The sequence below is a fragment of the Mus musculus genome, chromosome 9, assembly GCF_000001635.26.
Source record: "Mus musculus strain C57BL/6J chromosome 9, GRCm38.p6 C57BL/6J".
NCBI classification, from domain to species: Eukaryota; Metazoa; Chordata; class Mammalia; order Rodentia; family Muridae; genus Mus; species Mus musculus.
Genome location: NC_000075.6, coordinates 70,325,354 through 70,339,421, shown reverse-complemented (window position 1 = coordinate 70,339,421; position 14,068 = coordinate 70,325,354). Strand labels below are relative to the sequence as shown.

The following is a 14,068-nucleotide window of genomic DNA, read 5'->3' as shown; positions in this document are numbered from 1 at the left end:
CCAGGATGCGGCAGGGAAAGAATCTTAGGATTTTCAGGATTCTCCCGCCAATGTCTGAAGGGACTTCCCTGCAAGGCTGGACTTAGACTCTCGACACCTGACCAGAAGAGAAGTAATTTCTGCTGCCTCAAATCTCCAGTTTTTATTTTTGATGAAGACTCTGTAAATATGAAAGAACATGGCACCAGGAGTTATCAGAGAACCTACACTGCACTTTTAGAATAAAGTGTAAGCTAGACATAATCCAAGGAAGAATTCAAATGCCAGTGTTGCTATAAATATATGTACTTTAAGGGGAAGATTGGGGGTGTTTCCCAGACAATGGAGGTTGGAGCAAGGGCTCCCACTGCACCTTGGCCAGTGGGACAGAGAGCAGCAGAAACAGCTCACTGTCAGGCAGGTCTCCTAGCTTATCTTGCTGACAGAGAAAGAAACACACAACAGATGGTATTTGCATTTCAAAGACTGAAATCTGCAAAGGCATATGGCTTTCCTGCTGACTTCAGTAGGTCCATTTCCTAATACAAGACAGAAACCCAAGTCAGTCATCAAAAGGGAGATCTATATCTCTGAAGCAACTCAGACAGAGAACGAGACGAAGGGAGAGGGGCTGCTTACCTGCTCTGCTTTTAGCGTCAGCTCAATAAAAATCTGCTGTAATTTTTCGTTAACGAAATTGATGCAGAACTGCTCAAAGCCATTTTTCTGGAGGAAAAGAAAAAAAAAAGGTCCTTTCCTGTAATCATATCACAAGATCATTTAAAAAGTCATTTCTTGGTGATGTTCTAAAATGCCTGTGAAAGCTGTTTCAGAAACTCCAGCTACGTCAATAGAGGAAGCATGGTTTATATTTAGGAGAAACTAATTTGGTAAAGGTACACGAAGAACTTGCAAAGACCAAGATGAGCTGGAGCCTGCTGCTTCTGCATTGCCTAGAATGTATTTCTTATAGGCTGGGGGGACATCATCTTCCCGCCAAGCTCTGACGGTTCAAACTGGCCTTACCTGGAATCTATTTATTTTCCTTCCTTGCTTCCTTCCTTATTTATTACTTTTATTTATATGGTGTGTGTGTGTGTTGTATGTATGTATGCCACGAATGGGCATGCCCACAGAGGCCAGAAGAGGGCATCAGATCCTTTGTATCTGGAGTCAAAGTGGTTGTGAGATGACTGACATGAATGGAAGAAACTGAACCCAGACCCCCTAGAAGAGTAGCAATGGCTTTTAACCACTGAGTCATCTCTTCAGCCCTGCCCCCACCTCATTTTGTTTTTCTTTCTTGATTTCTCACCTTCCCCCTTTCTTTTATTGTGTGTGTGTGTGTGTGTGTGATCATGAGTTGGCCTGCAGGAGCCCTCACTGTGAAGGCAGAGATGAGAGAGAATATGGGGGTGACCATTCCCTGCCTTATTCCCATAAGACAAAATCTCCTACTAAGCCTAGAGCAAGGCCGGCCAGCCAGCCCCCGTGAGCCTCTGCCTCTACCTCCACAGCATGGGGATTATGGGTATATGCTGCCATTTTTACCTGAGTGCTGAGAGTCTGAACTCAAGCCCTCATGCCTTCATGGCAAGCCCTCATACTCACTGAGCCATCCCATCCCCCTTACCTGAAATATTTCAAAGCCATAGATGTCCAGGACTCCAATGTTGTACTCCTCGTGGTCCTTCTCCATGGCTTTATTGATAGACTAGGAGAAAACAAACACAGTGCAGATAACTCCTTTCATTCTTTTTTTTTTTTTTAAGATTTATTTATTTTATGTATGTGAGTATGCTGTAGCTGTCTTCAGACACATCAGAAGATCCCATTACAGATGGTTGTGAGCTACCATGTGGTTGCTGAGAATTGAACTCAGGACCTCTGGAAGAGCAGTCCTAACCACTGAGCAATCTCTCTAGTCCCCTTCTTTCATTCTTATTGACCAGACATACAGGAAGGGTATGGAGCACTGCACGGCAACCACATTGATCCTTGGAGACAAGACAGCTTGAAGACAAGCTGTGTATGCTTTTAAAAGATCTTGGGATACCTGGTGGTGGTAGCACATGCCACCTGGTGGTGGTGACACATGCCTGTAATCCTAGCACTTGGGAGGCAGAGGCAGGTTGATCTCTGAATTGGAGGGTAGCTTGGTCTACAGAGTAAGTTTCAGGACAGCTAAGGTTACACAGAGATACCCTGTATCAAAACAAAATGAAACAAAACAACCAAACAATCACATAAACAAAAAATGGTTTTGGGAAGATCTGAAAAACAACTGTAGAGAGAGTATGTGTGTGTGTGAGAGAGAGAAGGGGGGGGAGACAGAGGGATGAAGGAAGGTCGATGGAGGTGGTGTTCATACAGTGATGTCCAGAGACCTAGAAGAAGCAGTCACCTTGGGTGATATGAGAAAGATCCTTGCAACACTCTTGCAAAACCTGCAACTGCCAGTCACATGAACCTAACTCAGCACTTGACCATCACAGCACACACGTCACCGATGCTGAGCATAAAGTGGCCACAGTTCCCAGAAGCACATGCAGAAGATAAATAATCTACAAATAACATCCATTATTAGTGTTTGTGTGTGTGTGTGTGTGTGTGTGTGTGCGCGTGTGCGCGCGCGCGCGTGTATACTGTCAGTGGTGGCACAGAGGCAGAGGCAGGTAGCTATCTGAGTTTGAGAATGGCCTGGTTTACAAAGTGAGTTCCAGGTCAGCCAGGGCTATACAGAGAAACCCCTGTCTGAAAAACAAACAAAGTAAGAATATTCATATATAAGCGTGTGTATGATTATGCTGTGTCTCTAAGTATCAGAGTTAATTTAAAAGTACAACGAACATCAAGGAGGGGTGTGGCCCAGTTGGTAGGGTGCTTGCCTCACATGCATGAAGCTCTGGTTCATGGTCACCAGCACAGCATAAACTGGTGGGGCATGGTGGTACATACAGTCCTGCATCAACACTCAGGAGGCAGAAGCAGGAAGATCAAAAGGTCAAGGTCATGTACAGCTATAGATCGAGTTTGTGGCTATCCTAGACTACATAGATACTATCTCAAAACAAACAAAACAAAACATTAATCAAGCAAAACACCATCTTTCAACATTTAGATATCCCAAACCTTTGATGTTTTCCCCTATGAAAGTCACAGCTTAATTTCCATCCCATGTGGACTGCTCTTTCTCAGTGGCTTATTCAGATCAACTGTCAAAGTGATGATAATTAGGTGTAAGATTGGGACATAAAACACTCATGGTCTGGGCTGGAGAGATGGCTCAGCGGTTAAGAGCACTGACTGCTTTTCCAGAGGTCCTGAACAACAACCAGCAACCACATGGTGCCTCTCAACCATCTGTAATGGGATTTGATGCCCTCTTCTGGTGTGTCTGAAGAGAGTAACAGTGTACTTGCATACAGTAAATAAATAAATCTTAAAACAAAACACTCATGGCCCGTTGCTTGCATGCCCTGTCTTAGATGACTGGCTCTGGGAAAAATCAGCTGCCGACATCAGGCTGCCTTAAGATGAGGTCCGTGTGGCTATGAACAGAGACCTCTAACCAACAGCACTGAAGACTTCTACTTGACACCATGCCTCCCACCCCCAGGCCAGCCTGGAGAACTGCTCTCCATCAGTGTTGTAACTTGAAGTATGTTTGAGTCAGAGCTGATGGGCTAGGCTGATCTTAAATACCTGCCCCTCAGAAATACAAGGAAAGATGTATGCTTACCACTTCCTGTGTGGAACCACTCGCCATAGATTAACTGTGTTATTACCAAATATAACAATCCTAAGCCTTTACACAGAAAAATCAAGAATGGCCCTGGACCACAGGCTTCCTCTGTTCCCTCAAGGTACTGTGTTGGTTTTAGTTACTGGGCCTTGCTGTAAATATGTAGGAGTTGGGTTCAAGATTCACCAGAAACAGAGAGAGAGAGAGAGAGAGAGAGAGAGAGAGAGAGAGAGAGAGAGAGAGAGAGAACGAGAACACACAGGGCAGAGAGGCACATACAAAAGATGAGGCAAAAGTTTGAGGCAAGCATGAGAAAAAACTCTTAGTCATTGTATTCCTTCAATGTAAAACCTGAAGCTTTGCCATGTCCGCTCCTATTTACTTACATCTACCAAGAAATCAAAGACTCGTGCGTGCAGGGCCTTGGCGAGCGCGTCCCTGGTGTAGCAGGCCTGCTCCACGTTGAGGGTCACATGGATGGACTCTGACTTTCCTCCCCACTTACTGTCCATCTGGCGGCTCGTTAGCTTCTCTTTTAACCGGTCTTGGTTTATACCCAGCAGATACGCAGGAAAAGCCAAAACTGTGGAGGGTAAAACAGGATTGTCTTTCAGAATTGTAACCACTATCTACCGAGCACACGGAAGCCCTTGTGCATGCGTGGGCAGACAATGGGTACCAACGTTAACTTCTAAAACTTCCCCTCTACTGGAGGTGACATGTTACCTGGTAGTAGAGCCCAGTACATGGGAGGCAGAGGCAGGTGGAACTTTGTGGTTTGAAGCCAGCCTGGAGATGACAAATCTCCATGTATCATACATATTCCTATTTGTTTTACCCAGTTGTCCTATTATGCAAATCAACCCCTATGGTGACCGAGACTTCCAGTCACTCAAATCAGTGCTCCAAGAAGGACACAGTCCAGTCCTCCTCCCAAACTGCCATCGAATACTGAGATCACACTGAGATACTGAAAAACGGACATGTCTCCATGCTTACGTCAACAGGAACTCAATCAACAAACATTTTGTTTTCCTCCTTTGGTGCAATGTTTTCACGGTCTCATTTACTATCCCCGTTATCACAGACCTACTAAGTCCTACAGCCTCCTACTGACCGAATGCTTACACTGAGAGGGCTTATAACACAGAGAAAATGAGGGAAAGATAGTAAATACAATCTGGGAATTTTATCAAATAAAGAAACCTCCTGAAAGGCAGAGTGCATCCTATAAAATCAGACTATAAAATCCTAGAAGATTTAGAACAGGAAGCTTTTAAAGCTTTCTGGGGTGATCAGAAGGGGTTGTACCTGGACTAGGAAGACAGAGAGGGGTAGGATTTGAACAGACGTGGAGAGGGGAATGGTGTGTGCTAAGGGAACAAGCGAGGAAGCAGGGGCATGGTTGGGATGTGGTCTATGTGGTGTAGCTACGCATTTGCTACAGCTGAAAGCTAAGATTAAAAGATTGGGCTAGACTTTGATGCATTGGGGAAGGGTGACCTAGGATGGGAAGCAGGAGGCAAAGGGGTTCGTGTGTATGTATTTATGAGTTTCCATGGGTCTGCACATATGTCCATGACAGATGTCTTCCCTAGCCACTTTCCAGCTTGTTCTGTGAGACACGATCTCTTACTGAACCTGAAGCTCACTGATTTGCCTAGGCTGGCTGACCAGCAAACCCCAGAGATCCTCCAGTCACTGCCTCTCCAGTGCTGAGGTAACAGGATACTAAGTCCAACTTTCCTAGATGGACTCTGGGGATTGAAAGGAGGTCCTTATACTTGTATGGTGAGTACTTCACCAACGGCCATTTCCCACCCCAGAAGGTTTTAACAGACACACCACAGGGTGTGTCCTCTGCAGGTGGCATGTGAACAGAGGGGATTATGTTACTGGTATCAAAGTACACTCATACTACCTCACAACATGTACTGGGGGGATTGGGGTCTTCAAATAGAAAACTAAAGGCTCCCATGAGCGTGGTAAGTTGTTTCAGGTCACAGGACCTGCCAAGAAGAAAGCTATTGATACAAATAGGATTCCCTTGATCTCTGGTCAGAATGTTATCTGGATAAATAATACCATTCTTGTACACGAATGAAGGACTTTATAGATACAAGTGAAAAATCTGAACTTGGATAAGAGTCTCTCTCTCTCTCTCTCTCTCACTCCTGATGAAAGGAGTACGTTAAGATCTTGTGGATGACATCACTGTTGTGGCACACACCAATCATTCCAATACTTAAGAAGGCGAGGCAGGAGGATTACGATTTCAAAGCCAACCTGGGCTAAATAAACAATGAGATTCCATCTCAAAACCAACCAACCAAACAAACAAACAACCAACCAAACAACACCCAAACAAGATCCCCAAAGGATCCTTTAACAGTGAGAACACACTGCCCGTCTCTCAATCAAGACTGATCTACTGAGATTGCAGAAAGTGCTGGGATTTAACTGATTGATACGTCTCAGCACTTTACTTCTTAGAGTCATTCAATGAACATGTCTTTTAAAAAAAAAGTCAACACCAGAACAAGGTATATCTTCTGCACACGAACGAGGCTCTCACAAAGAGCCTGAGCATCGATTTTATAAAAAATCTATCTCTCAGGCTTTGATTTTTCCCCCAATGGTTATCTCCTAGAAGCAAATTCTTCTTTTGTACAAAGTAAGGAGAGAAGATATCCAGAAATCACACTGGACACTTGGCGTTGTGGGGACCAGGAAAACACTCACCAAGTATGAGATATTGAATAAGCCGTTCCTGCCAACATCAAGGAGGACATATCTCACTAGAGCCATGGTCTTTCATCAACAGTTTACAGAAGGGATGAGGAAACGCCAAGGTGGTAAAGTTCTTGCAACGCAAGCATGAGGACCTAAATTCAGTCCCCAGAACCCATCTAGAAAAGCCAGCGATGGTGGTGCACACTTGTAATCTCAGAGCTGCAGAGCCAGAGACAAGCAGTTGCCTGGAGCTCTCTGGTCAGCCAACCTAGCCTAACTGGGGAGTCCCAGGTCCCAGTGAGAGACCCTGCCTCAATAAACAAGATGGATCCTGAGGAACACCTGAGGTTGACCTCTGGCCTCCACATGCACACATGTGCCCTTGTATACACACACATACAATTACAGTAGCTGAGTGTGGTGTGCACACCGGGACTCCAGTTACTCATGAGACTGAGGCAGGAAACCTTCAGGGTCAAATGCACCCTGGGCTCTTTATTGAGATTCCATTAAAAAAAGGAACATATTCACTAGGGCTTTTCACAGATACAATGAATAGTCAGCCAGCATGTCTGTTTTGTAAATGTGTGCTTCTTCCCAAACCTTAACCATCCCAAGAGTGGAAATGAATGAGCTGTCTGTAAACAGTTCAAGCTGTTATCTTTATGGCCTTAGCTAAGAAAACCAAACAAGGCTGAGATGAGACCTCTGAGACAAAACAGACAGAAGGGAGTGACCGGACATGTGCTATCCTTCCGCATCTTGTAGCTCTCCGATAGAAGATGGTGGATGTGGAGGGCTGCAGGCTCTCCAGAAACAAGGCATGGAGTGTGGCCAAGAGCCCGAGCCACAGGCTTAGGGACAGAGCTAAGCAGACTAGAGAGGAAATACAGCACTTGGTTTGGACCAAATCCATGCCATGTTTTTCAAACACAAGGTTTTATGGCCTCGTATTTTCTTCTGCGGCTGCCCTGGTGCTGAAATTATAGTTTTGCTTAGCTTGACTTCCTCCAGGCTGTGAATTTCCATGAGGGTGTGTGAGTGGGGCCGAGGCCGGGGAAGAACTTGAGCACAGAGGCCCATAGGCTTGGGGAAGGAAAGGCAAGAGGCAAGGATTAATCGTAAATGTTGCCGTAAGACCAGTGGAGTTATTCAGTCATCTAAACCAGGAAGAACGTGGTAGGAGAATATTTCAACACATTAAGTTGGTGAAGGAAGATTTAATGTTCAATGAGAGATTCAACATAAGTTTCCTACTTAGATTTGAATATGATATGAGGAGGACAGAAAAGTCAAAAGGATGTAGAAAAATAAAGTTCTCTCTTCACACAGTTAAAAGAAGTGGCAGGTTTGAGGATGTAGCTCAGTACAGAACTTGCCTCAGCATGCACAAAGCCCAGGTCCCAACCCCAGCATCACACAAAGTGGGTGAGACAGTTAATGTAGAAAAAGCTCCAAGTAATAAAATTGATGTTATAAAGGATTGACTAATAATGTATTTGCTTAGGGGATATTAAATCAAACCACCAGGACTTAGATAAAAGAGTGCTGCCTACAAACTCCAAAATACCCCAAAGATAAGTAGTCTGCTAAGCAGGCCAGTTAGAGATGAAGGACGTAGGATGCTAGGGTGCAATGTTTACTCACCAGGACTGACCAGCACTAGGCTCCACTCACATGACCAAGGAGACTTCTAACAACTATCCCCAAAGGTTTACCACTCAAGGGGGGCAACACAGGGTGACAGTCATTATTAGGTCTTCACCTGCCACTAAATCCCCCGTGCTCTTTTTATCAGGAAAAACATAATTCTGCCAGGTTGGCAAGATGACCCCTGGTAACAACCCCTCGAAAAGGAACATTCTTGGAGTCCTTAAAATAATCCTGGGGATATGCAGCCCCTTTGGTGGTTAAATCTCATATTTGTCTTAGTGGCCAAATTTTCAGTTTCCTGTCTCTGTTCAGATTGTTTGAAGTATCACCTGGGCTGGACCAGGAAGAGACTTAAAGATGGCAATGTCTGTGGAATGCATGAGCCTAAGGTGCATAGATGTCAGAAAATCTTCTGTTCAAGGGTGACTGTTATGTGGATGTTAGCCTCACTTGGCCAGGCAATTAAGTAAAAAGCCTTCCTTGCTTCACCTCTAAGCTGTGGAGTAATTGCTCACGGAGAAGGTATATTGTTTTCTGTAACAATGATACACTGTAACATTGCCACTTGGGAAGTGTACACAGAAAATCAGAAGTTCAATGTCAGCCTTGGCTACGTGTCAAGTTGAGGCAGCCTGGGCTACGTGTCAAGTTGAGGCAGCCTGGGCTACGAGGGGGAAGGCCAAGAGACAATGAGTATGATTTTATCAGGTTTTGGTGATGCTTTCTAACCTGTTTACCAAAGGGAGGGCTGCAGTGCTGTGTGCACTTTAACTCCTCCGTGGTTTTAAAGTAGTATGTTGTCTCTCTTTGGGTTTTCTTCATTGTTTTACTTCCATTTTTAGAAGAAGGAAGACCAAAGTGTGGATACTTCGCTCCTTCTTAGAATGGGGAACAAAATACCCATGGAAGGAGTTACAGAGACAAAGTTTGGAGCTGAGATGGAAGGACCATCTAGAGACTATCCCACCCTACCCCACCCGGGGACCCCACCAAACCCAGACACTACTGCATATGCCAGAAAGATTTTGCTGACAGGACCCTGATATAGCTCTCTCTTGTGAGGCTATGCCAGTGCCTGGCAAATACAGAAGTGGATACACAGAAATAGATACACAGTCATCTATTGGATGGAACACAGGGCCCCTAATGAAGGAGCTAGAGAAACCACCCAAGGAGCTAAAGGGGGTCTGCAACCCTATAGGAGGAACAACAATATGAACTAACCAGTACTAGAGCTTGTGACTCTAGTTGCATATGTAGCAGAGGATGGCCTAGTCGGCCATCAATGGGAGGAGAGGTCTTGCAAAGATCATATGCACCAGTACAGGAAGCCGGAGTGGGTGGGTTGGGAAGCAGGGCAGGGGGAGGGTATAGGGGGCACTGGGAATTGCATTTGAAATGTAAATGAAGAAAATATCTAATAAAAAAATAAAGTAGTATGTTTTTACTCAACAAAGTTCTTGAGTTTCATATTTAATCACATTCAGGTTATACTCGTTGAGTCAAAGGACATGGTTTTACTATCTTGCTATGGAAAAGTACACATGTGTCTCAGTTAACGTTTGATTGGCTTTCCAACAAAATAAAGAAAATTCTGTGCTCCCATTAGTCTCAGGTCAAACAGACATCTGGCTTGCCTTAGTGGGCTAGTTTAAACAGGATTTTAGCCATCTCCTTCAACATCCAGGAAAAGCTGCTATCTTTTGATAAATTTATCCCAAAGATATACTCGGACATAAGAAAGATGGAATAAACCAAGGCTATTTATTCATGCTGCTTATACCTGAGTGCTGGAATTACAGGGGTGCTCCGCCCTGTCCTGTCTATGTGGTGATGGGGATCAAACCCAAGGTTTTATAAATGTTGGGTACCAACTGAGCTACACACCCCAGAAAACATCTTAATCCTTAGCAACAGATGATAACAGTTGAATAACCCAAAGTATAGCCAAGCAGTAGGATATTTTGTAGCTATAAAAAAGAAATGGGTACAGAATAGTCTCCCAGATACAATGCTGCCTGGAAAAGTGACTGTAGAACATGGTGATAGAAACTCTCCCTATAGTCTGAAGGCAGGAGAAAGAATGTACAAATGGTAACTCTGCAACTCTCATCTCTGGGAACCCTGGCGAGCCCTGGGGAGGGGAGGCAGCTGCTGGCAAAGGCACAAACAGGCACCCAGTTGACCATGTTACTAGATGGCTAAATGAACAACCCAGAACTGAGAAGAAATGATAGCTAGGGCTGTGTGCTTGTCTGTTAAACCTACTTAGCTCATAGCTCAGCCTCCTCTGACCTCCACTGTACCATCCCCGTTCCTCAGGGAATTTCACAAGCAGTTGCTAGATTCACAAGCCTTTCATGTGTGCCAGGAGAGGCTCAGTGAGCTCCTGGTTGGCTGAAGGATCCAGGAACAAATTTGCTGGGTCAGGGTCTTGAACTGGCACTCAAGTACTAGGAGGCAGTGAGGGTTTTACTTCTCAAGGGGGTAGAGAAATACTGTCTCCTTCCATAGACACCACCATCATACCAGAACCGCTAATGTGATGCAGCCTTGTGGGCACACAGGTGCATTTGTTTCGTGTCAAGGCCACTTTGCTCTTTAGGGTGAAGTTCAGGGAGCCTACAAGGCAGTTACCATTTTGATTAGGTCACACTCCTAAGCCTCATGTACACTCTGCATTTTTATTGTCTTCTGGACCCTCCCTTGTTAAATATAATTTGTCTTTATCAGATAAAGATAGACGTCAGATGTTAGCAGAACTTCCCTCTTTTATGAGAAAAGAGAAGGAAAACATAAAAAAGGATCCTTATTTGGAATGGAAATCTCCCCACTGCCCTGTCAGCAATGAGTGGGATACTATTTATTACCCAGCGTCTAAAATTATCCCCCAAGAATGCTGAGAGGGGAAAATGCCTTCCTGGGTGGCTCAAGTGGGTGTGTGTTCTCAGAATGGCCTGGAGTGCCACCGATGCCTGGAAGATTGGGGTCATATGCTATAGGGTTTGCAATAGATCACAGGCAGAGGGGACCAGTGGAACTTACTGTAGGAAGGATACTGTAAGGTTATACTTTCCTCTGAAAGAATAAAAATGACCATTTGGGTCTCAAGGATGTGGCTGAGATAGATGCAGTCACCAGGACTATCGCCAACCCAACGGTCAAAGTTCATTTCTCTGTGTCCAAAATAATCTAATCTAAATCAGACCCATGGAAGAAACTGCAAATCTATGAGCATTCCACACCATGCTTCCTGTCCCTTGCCTGTCAGGACATTCAGGTACCTATTCATTATAAAGGCCAGGTAGAGGAAAGAGTGCCACCAAGGGACCCATCATGAAGAGGCTACTCCTCTCATAGTTAGAGGGTGCCTTCATCTTTGAAACTAGATGAAGAGCCCTGTGATGGCTCAGTGGGCTCTGATGGCCGGATGATTTGATTTCCATTCTTGGGACACACGTGGCAGAAGAGAGAACCGATTCCTGTAAGTTGTCCTCTGACCTCCATATAGATGTCATGGCACATGTGTTCAATGTGTACACCCCAACACTAAATTAATAATAATAAGCTAGATGTTTACTATTCTAGTTTATAGGGCATGTTTAATTCAAGGTTCAATTCTGCCAGGTGTCTCCAAGGTTAGTAACACATAGAAACAATTTTTCAAGTCATGCATGGTGTAGGATGTGGAGGTGAGGGAGGGAAGAGGAGAAGAGGGGGAGGGGGAGAGAGAAAAAACATACAGGAGAGGAAGAGGTAAAGGGGGGGGTAGAGAGAGGGAGAGAAGGGGAGATGAGACAAAACAGGAGAGGGGAGGGGAGGGGAGGGAGGGGAGGGGAGGGGAGGAAGGACAGGTGCATGAAAGAGATCCACTCTCTCCTGAAGCCATTTTGCTCTTTAGGACACATGACTTTTCATTTCTTACCCATGCACCTCACTAGCAATCTAGGCCAATCAAAGGGGTAAGTAGGTCTTGCATGGCTTCGGGGTAACCACTCACTCCCCTCACTCCACAGCCCGAGCAGAGCTACGTACATTCTTCACTCTCCACGGCGGCATAGTTGCCCACTTCTTTGAAGCTGATGTTTCCCAAGTGGAGAATTCCAGCCACAATCTGCAACACGAGAGTCTGCTCTTCCGAGAAGATTCCAATCACATTCATGGCGTGCTGGAAAAGAGGGAACAGTGAATCCAGTGGCTCGCTGCGTGAGCAGGTGACAGACAAGGCACAGAGTGGGCTCTACAGCTAGTGTGTAGCTTAGCCTGCAACAATGACGAGAAGTCTCCATCAAACAAGGTGATCAGTGAGCTGGGTAGTCACTCACTCTGAGTGTGTGTGTGTGTGTATGTGTGTGTGTGTACATGTGTGTACATGTGTGCATGAGTGTATGTACATGCTTATGTGTACATAGGTGCACGAGTATGTAGAGGTCAGGGGTGATGTTAGGTGTGTCTTCCTCATTTGATTTCCATGCTTATTTATTTGAAATATGATGATATCTCATTGATATGAAGCTCTCTGATTTGGCTAGACTAGATGATCGACAAGTCCCAGGGATCCTCCTGGCTCTGCCTCCCCTGAGCAGGGATTACAGTGTATGCTGTCATGTATGCCCTCCTCCTCCTTTTCTTCTTCCTCCCTCCTTCTCTTCCCCCTCCTCCCCCCCACCTCCTCGCCATGGGTTTTGGGAATAAAACTCAGGGCCTCAAGCTTATGTGGCAAGCACTTTGCTGCTGGAACCATCCCCCTAGCCTGCATATGCTCTTAGAAGCCCTGCTGGAACGGAGAGTCTGTTTTTAAATACACCGTGCTCTCTAGGAACACCCTAGACCTTAGAGGACCTCTAAGAGGAAAGACACTCAGGGGACAGGAGCCCAGGCACAATCTTCCAGGTCTGTCCTGTCCCGTGTATGTTCTGGCTGCCAACCCTCCCCAAGGACACTCCCTCTCCATTTCCAAGCAGTCCAGGAGGTCTTATGTCATCTTCTCCCTTGTGGGGGAGGGAGAGGGATAGATTTTATCAGCAAAAACATCTTTCAAAATCTTCAGGACCTACAGACCATTTAAAGGCCAAGTTTCTGAGTCCAGTAAATTAAAATGGCTAAGTTTTGGATTTCTGTAACTTGAGAGAGCTCCTCCCTGGGTCGGTGCTGTACCCTTCGTCCACAGTTTTTTTTTCCCTGTTCCTTAAGGCTGCGGCTGAGCAGCCTTGGGACCTAGCACTCATCTGTCTTAACGTCCTGACACTGCTGGGCAACACCAGCTCCCCCACACTGATCCTCTGCTGCTCATTCTGGGGCCCTCAGTTCTCAGTGGATGAACAGGCCTGAGCTTGTTGTTGACTGAAACGACCATGTCAGTGCAGACTTTGAAGGATAAGTGGAAGACAGGTCTACCTCCAGACTGCTCTAGGGTGGAAGATTTAGATTATCCCACGCAGGTCATAAACCCTCCAAACCCAAATGCTGTAACCATGACTGTAGCATGCACATGGTGTGACCAGCGCGGTGTGAGCACAATGCTTGTCTTCTGACCTCAAAACTCAGAATGAGGAAAGAGAAGGAGATGAAACAAACAGAACTCAAAAAGTGTTTTTGAACTTTTCTTTGTGTTTTATTTCTCTGGGTTTTGTTTGTTTGTTTGCTTGCTCCGTTTTATAAGACAGGGTCTCACTATGTAGCTCTGGCTGTCCTAGAAGGGGTTAAAGGAATGTGCCACCACTACACCTGACCAAAACCTATTTAGATTTATTTAGAAAAATTTGCCTTTGTGTATCTGTGTGCGTGCATGCTACACGCCTGCAGGTACCCACAGATCTCAGAAAAGAATATTAGATCCCCTGGCGGTGTGAGCTGCCAGGTGTGGGTGCTGGAAACTGAACGGGGGTTCTCTGCAAGAACTGCAAGCACTCTTCCTGCCCAGCCATCTTTCCAGCCCCAAACACTGCTGATGTTCAA

At 45.4% G+C, this 14,068-nt stretch overlaps 1 protein-coding gene across 2 annotated transcripts in view; it reads right to left on the bottom strand.

The window, feature by feature from the left end:
- Positions 1-14,068, bottom strand: part of Myo1e (myosin IE) — a 192,718-nt gene that overhangs the window by 60,646 nt on the left and 118,004 nt on the right. For both annotated transcript variants that reach the window (NM_181072.3, XM_011242814.1), the window contains exons 9-12: positions 12,146-12,278; positions 4,111-4,307; positions 1,613-1,693; positions 619-705 (exon numbers count right to left, since the gene is read on the bottom strand). In NM_181072.3, the coding sequence (NP_851417.2) occupies positions 619-705; positions 1,613-1,693; positions 4,111-4,307; positions 12,146-12,278 (498 nt within the window). The remainder of the gene's footprint in view (positions 1-618; positions 706-1,612; positions 1,694-4,110; positions 4,308-12,145; positions 12,279-14,068) is intronic.